The 14,582-nt window shown below is 40.5% G+C and overlaps 2 protein-coding genes across 3 annotated transcripts in view; both read right to left on the bottom strand.

The window, feature by feature from the left end:
• The window catches only part of ITGA1 (integrin subunit alpha 1), a 70,371-nt gene extending 56,758 nt beyond the window's left edge, over window positions 1–13,613 (bottom strand). For both annotated transcript variants that reach the window (XR_014939397.1, XM_015848696.3), the window contains exon 1: window positions 13,245–13,613. Coding sequence is in view for 1 of the 2 variants with exons in the window: in XM_015848696.3 (XP_015704182.1) it covers window positions 13,245–13,272 (28 nt within the window). In the remaining variant the exon portion in view is untranslated. The remainder of the gene's footprint in view (window positions 1–13,244) is intronic.
• Window positions 3,449–6,249, bottom strand: PELO (pelota mRNA surveillance and ribosome rescue factor). The gene is made up of 2 exons (XM_015848697.3): window positions 5,257–6,249; window positions 3,449–4,119 (listed from the first exon to the last, which is right to left on the bottom strand). Exons 1-2 carry the CDS (start codon window positions 5,980–5,982, stop codon window positions 3,688–3,690), a joined length of 1,158 nt encoding a protein of 385 aa, XP_015704183.1. The 5' UTR covers window positions 5,983–6,249; the 3' UTR covers window positions 3,449–3,687.
• Window positions 13,614–14,582: the final 969 nt, after the last annotated feature.

Raw genomic sequence — 14,582 nt, 5'->3', positions numbered from 1 at the left:
TTGTCTTTGATTAGGAATTGCATTTAGGACCAGGGGAAAAAAAGCTTCCATAAAGTCTGGTATGCTCATTCCTGAAAAAAAGGACTGGCTTCAAACAATTAATATTCTCTAATGGAAAAGCTACTTTGCCAGAGAATTCCTGTTCATCTCTAATTTGACTCTGAGTAACTAATAAAGCAATATGAAAGTAATTACATTAGCTATGAATACAGCATTTCACAAACAGAAGGCAATAAATTAGAGACTGCTGCAGCAAAGCCTGACAAAAGCTGGCAGCATTTAAAAGTCCTGCTTCATGTTGCATTTCCCAGAAGACACTGATTATTTTCAGAAAACAATCAAGTATCGTTTCAGAGAACTTTTCCTCACGCTCCATTTTTGGTTAAAACATGACAACTTTTGACAAAAACTATTCTGCATTTCTAATTCCAAGTTCATAAGCTTACAGAGAATATACTCTAAACTTTGTATTCTGGATCACAGCAGTTATTCACAAATCAAAGTCAATGCCCTGCATTAGTCAAGTATAAAAAATGCGGTAAGACTAAGTATTATGCTTATTAAGCAATTCTTAGGGCAACTGTCACAAGAAGCTACACAGCCAATGTTTACTCTTTCCTCTGCTGAAAAAGCCCAGGCTTGACCCATGTCAGAGTCTGAATTAAGAACTGTAACAAAAACCACAAGATCTAAAAGGGTAGGCATTTTCTTAACTCTAAACTAGGAGTATAATAAGCTTGTAAAATATTCTCCTAGAATAAACTTTAACACAGTGGTTTCTAAATCCTCTAAATGTGGCTGTTAAAAGAATACCAAAGACACAGCATAATCAACTACTGCAACAACTTCATTTCTCTTTTATACCTATCATCTTAAAGCAAACAGAAAAATCCTAAATCCCAACAGCACTGAAGCACTTATCCTAACATTTAGCTTTTTAATAACTTGCAGGCATTTTACAGGAACTGAGATGGAACAGAACACCCACAGCTCTGCCATTCTCCACATTAGCACAATTTATGGCAGAAGAAATGTTAATAGTCATCCATCCGAGCCACCTCAACAGCACCTAGCTCAGCATTAATACCGCCATTCCAAAATAAAAATTTTAACTGTATCTTGAAAAAGGGAAACATAAAAACATCAGAGATCAAGAAAAAATATCAAGTCTGAAGTTTTGCTGTATTTAAAAAGAAAGTAGATTTCTGAAGAAATTCCTTCCTTTCTTTATGATACAACATGAAGGAAATCAAATTCTGAGTTATAACAAAGATTCCTATTTGCTGACCCTCTAATTGTTGTTTCATGTCACTAAAACTGCTTTCTTTGATGATCTGTAGAAGAAATAGACCACACATTGGACAGATATGGCTTCAGATAGAACAACAGTGAACATCTTCGGAACATCTTTTGTTCTGTAAAATAAGAAATGTGATCTGCCAAGACAAAACAAAAACAACCAAAACCCTATAAAAAAAAATCAAACACACAAAATTCCACCACGATCCCACCTTATCTTTATAAAACAGCACATTTTCTGGATGGATGACACAGCACCCATACATCAATTAAAGAAGCTTAACTTATACATAAGTCAGAGAAAGTGGCTATAATACACTTTCATAGATAAATGCAAAGAAGTGTCCGCAGCTGAGAAGATAAATTAAGAAATTTTGAAAGGGAAAGTTTTTTTACATTCGGGGGTACTTAATATTTGCAAAAATAATATAAAATGATGAAAGTTACCTCAGATTATTACATGTACATTAAAGCTTTAATGAAGTTACATCACATATTGAGCTGAAGCACTACCTGGCTGTTATGATTAGGACAATAAGAAAATAGTCACAAGCTCATGTGTATCCAGTTCTCAGCTCAAAGAGTGTGCAGTGGTGAATGCATGAGAGCTCCCTGGGCCAAATACTATTAAGTGGGGTGTAATTTTTAAAAACATTTATCTTTTATTTAACTTAATAACTAGGACTAACAGACTTTATCCAACAAGCAATGCCCAAAATTGGTATAACTGGACAAAAATGCCAAAGGTTACAAAATTAATAAATTGGGGCCTGATCCCAGCTAGTTTCTAAAAAATACTCTATGAAGTAAATAAATATGTTCATTATCAAGACAATTTCATGATATACTTTAAAGTCTTCTTACCAGCAAACACAGTATTAAAAGTTCTGCAATGTGTAATCACCTATTTTGAAAATCAAAAAACTGGAAGATAAAGCAAGCTACTAGCTCAAAAATTTATGTCTCAACACAATATAAAATCAACCTGGGATAGTGCTGAAATTAATAAATTACGGTGTTAAAAAACAACAATAATTTACACATTGTGGGCTGGTTTTCGTGCATATTTAGTTCAAAAGAAAAGACTTGAGTAAGTGCTAAAAGAGCAGGAAAATAATATCTGCAGATAACATGCATCTACTAAGTGTTATCTAGACGCAGACCTTAAAGTGTTTGTTAAACAAAAATCTTTGTCAATATAGACCTTCCAGCTATTTAAAATACTTTTAATTTTAAAAGATACTAACATCTCTGGAACTGTGCCAGGTTAAGCATCTGCACTACTGAATATAGCCTACTTTCAAAACTAAGCCATTAGACTGTTTCCTGAAACAGGATGCAGTTGTCTACAGAGTGCATGTATATTTATTTTACTATAAAAATGCTTATAAAACAAGAAATCCCACCCTTCCATACTTTGGACAACTAAGTCTTTTAGAAAGTTAATAACATGGATAGCAGTAGCTAAAAATAGCCCAATATCCCATTGTTCATGTGAAAAAATAAAAACGTGGCTTTCATTGAACAAATCAAATAATGGGAGAAGTGGTTTTACTTTTACTGTGGTCACTGTCTTAAAATTCTATTTATGTCTGTAACTTTTATCTCCATATTGTAATGCATGTTCTTAAACAGGTAACAGACACCAGATTATTGAATCACTTCTATTGTTTGTTGTCAAAAAAATTCAAATGAAAACTAGGCACTTTGTTTTATAAACCTTACTCATATATTCATATGGCTCCTAAGAACTGAAATAGTTTCCATGCTAATTCATCAGAACAGTCATTGGCAAGACACATACCTTGTCACCCATCCCATCTTCTTTCCCCCACCCCCCAAATCCACAATTTCCCAAAGAGCATTTGGAAAGACAACTGAAACAGACGCACTAAGCTTCACAATCTGTCAGGCATCTACTGTCACATTAGAGAGAAAACTGTTACTCTAAGGAGTCAAGTTTCTGAAAGATTGTTTCAAACATTTCACAGAAAGCCTCTAATAGATGACCCCATTTCTCAACCCTTCTTTTTAAGGCATAGTAAATGAGTACCTAAGAAGACCAAGTATAGTTTGGCTGTCTTGCATGGAGGATTTTCTATCTGTAATACTGTTTTCAAACATTTGAGCAAAAATAAAGAGTCTGACATAGTTTTCTGCTTATTTTATTAGCTTTTTGTACACATTACAGAACATTAAGCTGACAATCTGCCTTAGCATATAGAATAAGCATAAAGAATAAGCAGCTTCAGGGACTGAGAACTGTTTCTGGTACTGCTGGAGGTCCAGGGTGTAACTTGCAAAACCAGTCAGCTCTAAATCTCAGCATTCCATTCATGTCATTTTGATGTCACTTGGAAGGGATACTGTGAAATGAAGCCACTGTTGTCAATCTTCTTCAGAGCTAGATTCATCCTCCTGGTCGGAGAGCTCAGCAACAGGGAAGCGCAGGATGGCTGCTACCCCTGTCAGCTGGCCAAGCTGCTCACCAGATACATGAAGGCTGGAGAAAATGCGCACTGTGCCCATGTTCTCCCGTACACTATCTACCAATTTAACGTATCGGGCACGTGTAGCCACATCTTGGTGCCGGAAAAGCTCATCACTGATCAACAAAGTATCAATGGCCATGGCTTCATTGGCCTTTTCCACATGTTTTAGGCCATAAAAAGCTCGGTCAGGCTCATGCTGCAACATTTTGTAGAAGTCATCTAAGGCTTTGACCTCACCAGCAGCCTTAGTGTCAGAGAGACGGCTAGTTACAGCTGGGTCACAAAGTGCCTCCTTCAGTGCGTACTTATGTCCTGATGATGAATGTACCTGGAGTAAACAAAATCAGAGATTCCTTCTTTAATACAAAGTACAATTGTCTTGATTAGCCAATCACAAATAGCTTCCACAATACATATTTACCTTGATAATAATCAATTTATCTCTTCCTTCAAGTCTTTTCTTAACTCTTCCTCCTTAACTTCTCCTACAATACAAACCTCAACCTAAATCTACAAACTATATTTTAAGCTTATTAAAAAAATTATTTTCTTTAGAAACAACCCTAAAAAAACAAGCTGTTATTAACAGCACCAAAGGCAGAAGCATCTCAAGCTACTAAGAAAACTTAAGAAAACTTAACCCTCTTTATTTTACAACATACAAGAAGAATATGACCCTTTATGATTGAAGTCATACAGCACAAAAGCATTAAGTCTAGTCTAACTGCATATTTCTATGCTTGCTTTCACACATTATCATTTTCCTGTATATGCAAGAGCAGGCTTCTTAGTGTAATTTAAGACTACCAAATTTTATGACCACTAAGAATTGGACCGTCTCCATTCTGAAAGCACAGATTAGGCCTGCAACAATTCTAAAGTGACAAAAGCATCCTTATGAAAAGGAAAACTTACTTTTCAATTTGTCTTTGCCTATTTCAATGGAAGGCAAAAATGAACAGACAAACATAAACAATAAAAAACCCCAACCAATTATTAGAATCAAGAATAAGAAGAACTGTTATGGTCTACACAATCTATAACTAGCAGCAACATTAACTAAACTATACCACTTCCCTTCCTCTATTAAAACCTTCAGAAAGCTGCTACTAAACGTACATATTATATAGCATGGCTGTTTAACACTACAATTGAACTGCTTTTCAATTAATATTTCACTTTTAATAGTACATTAAATAGTTATTTAAAGCCAATATTTTCTCTACTTCATGCCAAATTATCCAAGGAAAGAAAAATCCCCGAGTGTTGCCTAACTACTTTATAACTTGAGAGGCATGAGAATATGCCTTTCTATTACAGCATCCCCTATGAAGCTGTAGTAGAAAGTTAATTTCTCCAGTAATGGTATTATTTCCCCATCCTCCTTGTATTTCTTTTCTATTAACATGGAAGGCACCTCTTAATCCACTTTTTAAACTTTGTAAAAAACAATGTATCCCCTTACCTGTAAAAACTTGGATCTGTTCTCCAGTAAAAGCTTGTTGTCAGTTTTAACTGCCTGCTGGAACATGTAATCACAGAACTGCTCTCGAACAAAGCCTGGGCTGGCCACCAGTACACACTTCACCACCTCAAAGTTGATGTGCCGCTGTATGGCCTGCACCACCTGTTCATAAAACCTCTCTAGGGCCCGGTCATGCTGGCTGCAGTTTCCTTTCCGTTTGCGAGGGATATTCACTTCCACCTTGGCACGAGTGAGTGTCATGCTGGGGGTAACCAGGCAGACATGAGCCAACCCCTCCTGCATGACCACGGCTGCCACATCAGCGCTCCATGCCGGGTCACAGGCTTGCTCGATGCGCTCCAGCACCACACTGTCCCACTGTTTCTTTGCCAGCGTGAACTGCCGGTTGGGCTCCAGCTCGATGGTGTGGTAGGCCCCCATCTTGACGTACTCATTCTCCTGGATGTTGGTGCCTTTGACCCGCAGCTGGCAGGCCTGCGTGTCGAAATCGATGGCCTCCACGCAGAGGGTAAGGGTGGTGCGGATGCGGTTGCTGCCCACGCTGCCCGTGGACGACTCGGTCTGCACTTTGCGAATGGTGGAGGCCCGCAGGCTGTCACCCACCTGCAGCAGGTTGTAGGTGTGCCACATGTCCTCGGGCTCCTCGGGGATCAGCGTCACCTGTCCCGCATTATCCTTCTCCAGGTCCTTCCTGACCAGCTTCATCCTGCCGGCGCCGTCCCCACCTTCTCTTCAGCAGCGGCCCAGCCTGTCTACTCACCCCGTGAGCCCTGGTGGCGGCGGGGCCAAGCGGAACGTACTGCCGGCCGATCAGCCAGGGGCCGATCCCCGACCGCGGACGAGACGCGGCCCGGCCGCGAAACCAGAGCTCCGGGAACCCGACTCCTGTAGGCTCCTGTAGGCTCCTGTAGGCCGCTCAGCCGCCCCTCCGCCTCACAGCCTCCTCCCCAGGCGCATGCACCGAACCCGTCCGACGGGGAGCCAGCAGCGGCCGGCAGCCCTTCCGCACGGCACGCATGCGCAACGCCCTCCACACGCCGCCAACTCAGCCATTAGGAGCTGGCGCATGCGTACGGCGGAGCCTCTGTTCTGTGGTGGAAAAGCTGAAGCGAGAGTGGGGGTAGTTGCACTAAGTTCCACACGCATGTAGGTATGGAAAGTCATGGATACAGATAAAGGAGATGAGAAAAGTACAGCTAAATAGCAGATTTCCTTGCTGAGATAAGTGAATTCTGTGATACTTCAGAATCACATCGAACAGGCTATGATATCTAACGTGCTAGGGCATGAAAGAGGTGACTAGAGAGATGGTATTTACAGACCACAATGAAAACGAGTCCAAAGTAACACTAAGCCGTGACTGTTAGTTTGACTTTACTCTTAAAAACAGCTTAAAGGTTTTGGTTAAACTGTTACTAATATTTTTTTAATACAGCCTACCTTCAGTTGTACTCAAACACACCCAAAAACTTGAGCTCCTTCCTGAATCTCCTGTTTGTGGTCAGAATGAGACAGCTCTGAGAACCATCAGACATGCAGTATAAAAAGCTCCGTGTTCTGATGTTGACAACTCAGTTTGCATCTTGGATGAATTTAACAAACCAGAAATAATATAAAAACTGGTGATACAGTCGTGCAAATTCTGACAATTTTGGAATTCTGACAATTTTGAAATAGTGTCGTGATGCTGAATGCTGTTTTCAGAAGGAATGTTGCAGATTTGTTAAAAATGAGGGGAAACTGAGAAGGATGGAGACTAAAAGGATGTGTTTGTATGACAAAGAGATTGGAAAGTGAAAATACTTCATAAAAGAGAGAAGTTACTTTGCTTTCTAAGTTTATCAGGGCAACTGGAGCAAATAAAGTGAGTTTTGATATACCTCAGCCATAACTGAAAAGCAAGAAATATCCTCTTGACAGTTTTAAACTTGCTGCCTTCCCCTTGGTTAAGAAGAACTTTATGGTTTCCTGTAGTTTCTTAAGAAAATGTTTCTAACAAGGAAAATAATTTGACTGAAGGATTTAATGAAATACAAGATTTGTGTTAGCAAGTGATATCTCCTATTGTGGTGAAATTCATGTGAATAATATGAATTTCCCTAAAGTGTCTGGCACTGGTCACTAATTAGAACAGGACACTGAACTCATATCTGGCCCGGTGACATGTATTCAGTGTTTCTAATCTTGATGCTGATGTAAAAACAACTTTATCAGATATTACATAACAGGATTTATTTATGAGACCTCAGACTCTCTTCCTATGAGTACACATGCCGAACTGTTAGCATGAGTACTTTCACAGAAGGAAACTGGACCACCCAAGGGAATAAAACATAAGCACACACATAACTATTTGTTTAATTTGGGCTTGTGCATACACATAATTTGTATTAACATTTTGTGGCTTAGGTGGAGACTGCATTTAGCTTCTCCTCAGGAATTCATTTCATTTGTCTCTGTAAATGCTATACTTATGGTGAGTTTTATTTACATTCTTTGTAGTTAGGAAAAAGCAAGGGTAGACCTCATGCAATTCTTTCAGTAAAAATATCTATAATGTATACTAGCATTCCACATTGGTATTTATTTTTCTTCCTTTGCCGCCTTGTTTTTACAAACTTTTTTCCACTTGTTGGTTCTCATTTAATTTTCTCTAGCATCCTTACATCCTTAGAAATGCCACACATTTCAGAGTTTGTAAGTTGGAACTTAGTACCTATAAAAAGTAAGTGTTCAGATCATGGTAGCAGGTGACTTATTGTCAAGCACAAATGCTGCATAAAAGTAACAACCAAACCAATAAACAGACAATAAAGTTACCTCTCAGCATATTGATTTTTTGCTGTAGAGGCATTTTGAGATGAGCTGAACTACCTTCTCAAACAAATGATGTGATTTTATACAGTTGGAAACAATGTTCCACAAGTATTTAGTAGCAACTATAAACTTAAATGGTGCTCTCCAAAATGAGCAAGCCCATTGTCACTCAGAAAGGAAAACATTTATTAAATGAATATGCTTTGCCTACTCTGGTGAAAAGTAATTACTGAATACTGTTATTTGTTTGAGTACTAGAGAAAAAGCAGCAGAAGAAAAACAACATCTCCAAAAGTTTAATAACATATAACTAGGTTTTAAAGTGCATACTAATCTTGTTCATATTACAGAGAGCTATGAAGTTAACCTCCCTGGAGTCAAGTTTTAAATTTTATGGTGTTTTTCCAGTCTTGGTAAAAAGCTAAGTCTTGATGTCATGTCCGAGTTCTTTCTGTTTATCACTTTAAAAAAGCAATAACGCATACTAGTAATTGCAGCAATTTGTCATCCATTTTAACTGCCTTTCTGAGTGCAATGCGAAACAAGAATGGTGGCAAGCAAATACTTTTACAGGTATTATAAGGCACTGAAAACATTTGAGACACACAGTCCTGTATCTTCAAGTTTTGATCATCTACCTTATGAAGAAGTATTTTAGTCAATGACACACAATGTTCCTATGCCACCCAGCCCAATTTACCACCTGCCCCCACCACTTTTCATTATAGGCAGAATCATGCAAAAACATTAAAGTCAAAAGGACAAAAAGAAAAAGTGACAAAGGTTATCCAGTTCAGGGGAAACTCTGCTGAGGGATTTATGGATGCTACTGTAAGAGCAAATGAAGATGAATGTAGAGAGTAAAACTGGTAAAAATCAGTTTTCGTTCTTTTCCCTCATACAATGTCCTGCTTATGCAGTTTTAGGACTCCTTCCTTTTCTGTGGAAATGAAGTTCTACAGTTGTGTACTGGTCTTTTGAATAAGAAAGGCAAGCATAGTCCTCTTACTTAATACCAACAACATGATTATCACCAGTGAGCAGATAGCAAGATAAGCATAACTGAAGAAGTATCAAAAGTAATGGAACTCCTTTGGCTAGGCTTCTTCCTTCATCTTCTTTTGATCAGAGCTCATGGAAATTGCAGCAGTTCCCTACTGAAACCACATACACTGAAGCCCGGTGAAAAAAACCTTAATCAACCCTGACAAGTGTTAGTCCAACTTCAACAGTACTTGCAGTGAAGGAGATTATGGAGGTGTTTTTTAAGTAGCCTACTTTAGCAATTCTGTCAATACCTGATGAGTGCTAAAATTCTTCTGAATGTTCCCTTATTTATTTATTTTTTAATAAATTAATTAATTGGTTTTTTAACCCAATAGGTTACCTTGTTGTATGTTGGACATAGAAAACCAACTGCATAAAAGCTTTATATTAGTTTTTATATATTGGATATGTTGGTTTATAGAGTGACTGCTCTCACAAAAGAAAAGAAACACTGACATTTGGAAAAATATTCTTATATAGTAGTACTCTACAAAAAACATAGATTTGAAACACTCAGCAGCTTGTCCTTTTCTCTCTCCTGCATAAATGAGCCTAATTTGTTCAGTCTTTCTTCATTGATTGCATTTCCTCAATTCTTATCACAGAACTATAGGGACTGGAAGGGACCTCTGGTGATCACTTACTCCAGTTCCATGCTAAAGCAGATTCTGTACGTAGGAAAGAGCCCAGGTGGGTTTTGAATATCTTCAGAGAAAGAGATGTCACAGTCTCTCTGGGCAGCCGGTTCCAGTGTTTTAATGACCAAGTATAATGACCAAAATAAACAAGTTTTTCCTCATGTTTGTATGGAACTTCCTGTGTTCCAGTTTGTGCCCACTGCCCCAGGTCCTGCCACTGAGCACCACTGGAAAGAGCCTGGCACTACCTGCTTGACACTCACTCTCTACTCTATAAGGATTAATCACATTTCCCATCAGTCTTTTCCACTCTCAACAGTCCCAGGTTTCACATCCTATCCATGTAAGGGTGGAGTTACTCCAGGCCCCTGATCATTTTTGCGGCCCTTCATTTGACTCTTTCTGTAAGTTTTTTGTCTTTTTTGAAGCTCAGATCTAGACACAGTATTCCACATGTAGCATCATAAGGGCAGAGTAGGGGGAGGTGGGACGGGGTGGAAAACTACCTCACCATGCTGACCATGCTCTTTTAAATACCCTAGGGATGCCATTGGCCTTATTGGCCACAAGGACGCATTGCTAGCTCATGGTCAAGCTGTTGTCTACCAGGATTCCCAAGTCCTTCTCTATAGAGTTCCTTTCCAGCAGGTTGTCCTGAAACTTGTTCAGATACGCACCATTATGCCACCCCAGGTAGAGAACTTCCCCTTGTTGAACCTTGTAAAGTTCATCTCCACCCAACTTTCTAGCCTGTCCAGCTCTTGCTGAATGGCAACATAACCTTCTGGTGTGTTAGCCACTCCTCCTAGCTCCACATCATCATCATACTTGCTGAGGTTTCTGTCTTTCTTCTCATCCAGGTCAGGCTTGTGCCTGTTTATTTTCATTTCTCTGACTTCCTTTTCCTCTGGTTTTTTAGAGCACTGGGCAATACTGAGTTAACTAACAACAAAGTCAGTATGAATACACAAACATACACTTTTATACTTTTCCTTTATTCTAGCATGGTTTTGGCTACTAGTGGATGCAAAAGGAATTGGCTTGGATGTTGGCTTTCAGTGAATTGTTGTCAATGGCTTAGTGCCCAAGTGGAGACCTGTGACGAGTGACGTACCTCAAGGATCGAAGTTCAAAGTTGTGTTATTTGTCATCTTTGTAGGTGACATGGACAGTGGAATTGGGTGCACCCTCAACAAGTTTGTAGACAACACCGAGCTGAGTGGTGCAGTTCACACACATGAGGGAAAGAGTGCCATCCAGAGGGATCTCGACAGGCTTTAGATGTGGGCCCATACCAAACTCATGAAGCTGAAACAAGGCCAAGTGCAAGGTCCTGCACCTAAGTTGGGGCAATGCCAAACACAGGTACAGGTTGGACAGAGAATGGCTTGAGAGCAGCTCTGAGGAGAAGGATTTGGGGTGTTGGCTGATGAAAGACTAAACATAAGCCAGCAGTGTGTGCTTGTAACTCAGAAAGCCAACCATACCCTGGATTGTATCAGGAGAAATATGATCAGCAGATTGAGGGAGGTGATTCTGCCCTTCTATATCCTCTGTTCTCGTGGGACCTCACTTAGAGCGCTGTGTCCAGCTCTGGAGCCCCCAGCACAAGCAAGACCTCAAGTTATTGGAACAGGTCCATAGGAAGACCATAGGAATGATGATCAGCAGCCTGGCGCACCTCCCCTGTGAGGACAGGCTTAGAGAGCTGGACTCTTCAGCCTAGAAAAGAGAAGGCTCCAAGGAGACCTTATAGTGGCTTTCAAGTACCAGGAAAGGGCCCACAGGAAAGCTGGGGAGGGCCATTTAAAAGGGTAGGTAGTAACAGGACGGAAAAATGGCTTTAAACTGTAAGAGGGTAGATATTAGGAAGAAATTCTTTATTGTGAAGGTGGTGAGACACAGAAACAGGCAAGGCTGTGGATGCCCCCTCCCTGAAAGCATTCAAGGCCAGGCTGGATGGGGCTTTGAGCAACCTGGTGTAGTGGGAGGTGTCCCTGCCTATAGCAGGCAGTTGGTACTAGGTAATCTTAAATGTTCCTTCCAAGTCAGATCATTCAATGATTCTATGATATCATTTGCTTTATTTTTCCCCTTCTAAGAAATAACATGTAATTAATTTGTATTTCTTATTATTCTACTATAATCTCCTTGTCCACATTTCTCTGACATTGTTTCATTTATATATGATGTTCTCTCTTATTTACCTGAGACACTTTGAATCCTGTTCCTCATACCTGTAATGCCTTCTCCTTTTTTATAAGTGTATTCCCTTTCACAACAGCTTCTAACAGCTTTGGACAGGACCCATCCTTGAGTTGAACTCCCATCTGACAATGCACCTCTTTTTTTTTTAATCTTTACTTGTAAATTATCTATTGGTACTACCAGAGGCAACTTTGAAAATCTGAAAAAGAAGTGGCACACTAAATTGTTGCTAGTGAATAAAGCAGACCTCTTTAAAGAATGACAAACATACTTTGGTGAATATTGTTTTGTAGTACTAGTAATGACATCTATGAACGAGAGCTAAATATCGCACAGTGCAGAACGACATTCAGTTTCCCACATGTTCACATACCAGTTATTTCTTGCACAATAAGCACAGTAAAGAGGAAAAAAACCTTGTCTTGCCTTTTCCCCACTTGCTGCTGCCTGCATTTTGATTATTCTTATGAAATGGATTTCTTCCTCTGTACTGACTCAGGTTCACTGTGTTCTAGTTGCTAGCTCAAGAGCTGCTGGGGAGTTCTGTGTCAAAGTTTGTATGCACATGAGTCCCAGTATTGCCTTAGACTGTTTCCCACTCCTTTGATTTCCCTGATTTCAGTTCCAAAGCATTACTACAGACATAATTACTGGGGGGTGGGGAGGAGGGGAAGAATCCTTTCTTGTCATACTTGTTTTACTAAAAAAGAAAGTAAATCCTTAACAATAAATGAAACCCTAAAAGGCGATATTACATATTTCAGTTCCGGATGAACTCATTTTTCCTCAAGTTAACTGGACAGTTAACTGTTTCCTCTCCTTCCCCTTTACCACACATGATATCTTTGAATTTAATCGGAGGAAAACAGAAAAGCTACTCAAAAAAATAACAAAATAAAATAAAATAGAACAAGTTTCAGGGTGCATTTCTTTTACCAAGGCAGTGCCAATTACACTATTTCTTCACACCCATTCATCTTCATCTAGCAGCACTTTTCCCCACATGTCTGCATGATTGTTTTAGGAATCAAAGTTCCCAGAGAAAAAGCCCGAAGTAGTACCTCACGAAGTCCTGCAGGAGGGCTGGATGAAGCAGAGCATTCCCGGGGTAGGAAGGCAGGGAAAAACCGAAGGACGGGGAGCAGGGGGAGCTCGATCTCTGGAGTGCCAAAACCCCATATTTTCTTCCCCCTCCCGAAGAAAGGAGGACTACTGTCCGGACCAGGGTTTTCAAAGTAATAGAGGGGCTTTTCTCACCTGTCAGCATCCAGTAGGAGGCAGCCATGCCTGGGCTCCTGCGAGCCTGGGGCCGGGAGCCCGGGGCCGTGGTAGGAGCGATCGACGGGAGCGATCTTGCAACCGGCACGCCCGGCAGTGGCTGTGCTGCGAGTGGAGTTCAGCGCTCTGCGCCTCCCGTCCGCCTCGCAGCCGAGTTAGGCATTTCCTGTTTGTTATTCAGTCTTTAAGTTTTTGTTTTTTTTTTTTCCTTCACATCAAGAGGAATTTTACTTCTCCCCCCACCAGCGCTACGCACAACTTTCCTCCCACCTAAGCCACCAAAGACCTCTGGGCGTTGGAAACCACCCCCCTTCGCTTAACCCAGCGCTAAGATGTACAAATAAAGCCAACCCTATCCCTTCTAAGCCTCCAGCTACAGCCGCTGGAGAGCAGAGCAGACCTTAAAGGGGCATCTGCCAGCTTGTAATTAATTAATAATGCCTCCCAATAGCCAACCCACTCTCAGTAGGGCAGGAGAGACCTGGGCGTGCTTCACTGTCACCTCTCTACCCCTGCTCAGCAGAAGAAAAGCACTGTTGATGTACAGGTTGTGTTCAACTGGTCAAGTTTAATTTTTCTTACAGCCCTCCTTAAAAATGCCCCTTAGGTTTGGCTTTTTGAGTACAAGAGGAAGCCAACCACCCCCTCCCCATTCTCTACAGCTCTGGATATGCAATAACTCTTCCGAGGACTGTTTTCCCAAATCTTTATTCCTCTCTATACTATGCAGCAGGGAAATACCAGGCAGCTGCCTTTGCCCTTGTCTACTGGACTTTTGAATGGCATTGCATTGCATCAGACTTCAGTAGTAAAGACTCTAGCCACATCACCCAAGTTGCAGAAAGCAATGTTAAGAATGTGAAGGAATATCTACCCACTCTATGTAAAGATCAGGTTTGAGACCATTTAAAGAATCTGAAGGTGCACAAGTCCATGGGACCCAAAAAGGTCCATCCACAGGTTCTGAGGAAACTGGCAGCTGAAGTTGCCAAGCCGCAATCCACATTTGGAGAGTCGTGACACTCTGGTGAAGTTCTAACTGATTGGAAGAGAGGAAACATAACCCCCATTTTCAAGAAGAAAAAAAGAAAATCCAGGGAACTACAGGCCAGTCAGCCTCATCTCTGTGCCTGATGAGATCATGGAGCAGATCCTCCTGAAGGCCATGCTAAGGTACATGGAAAATAAAGATGAGATGATTGGTGATATCCAGCATGGCTTCACCAAGGTCAAGTCATGATTGAGAAAGCTGGTGACCCTTTTTGATGGAGTTACGTCATCAGTGGGTAATGGAACAGCAAGTGATGTTTTCTACAT

Source organism: Coturnix japonica, chromosome Z (genome assembly GCF_054131305.1).
Source record: "Coturnix japonica strain WE chromosome Z, WE-NBRP24, whole genome shotgun sequence".
NCBI classification, from domain to species: domain Eukaryota; kingdom Metazoa; phylum Chordata; class Aves; order Galliformes; family Phasianidae; genus Coturnix; species Coturnix japonica.
Note: the sequence above shows the minus strand (reverse complement) of the source record. Positions and strands in the feature narration are given on the sequence as shown.

Coding starts and splice junctions, on each gene's coding strand:
- PELO (XM_015848697.3), bottom strand. CDS start 5,982: ATGAAGCTGGTCAGGAAGGACCTGGAGAAGGATAATGCGGGACAGGTG. Junction 4,120..5,256: donor ACAGATCCAAGTTTTTACAG/GTAAGGGGATAC, acceptor TGTTTACTCCAG/GTACATTCATCATCAGGACA.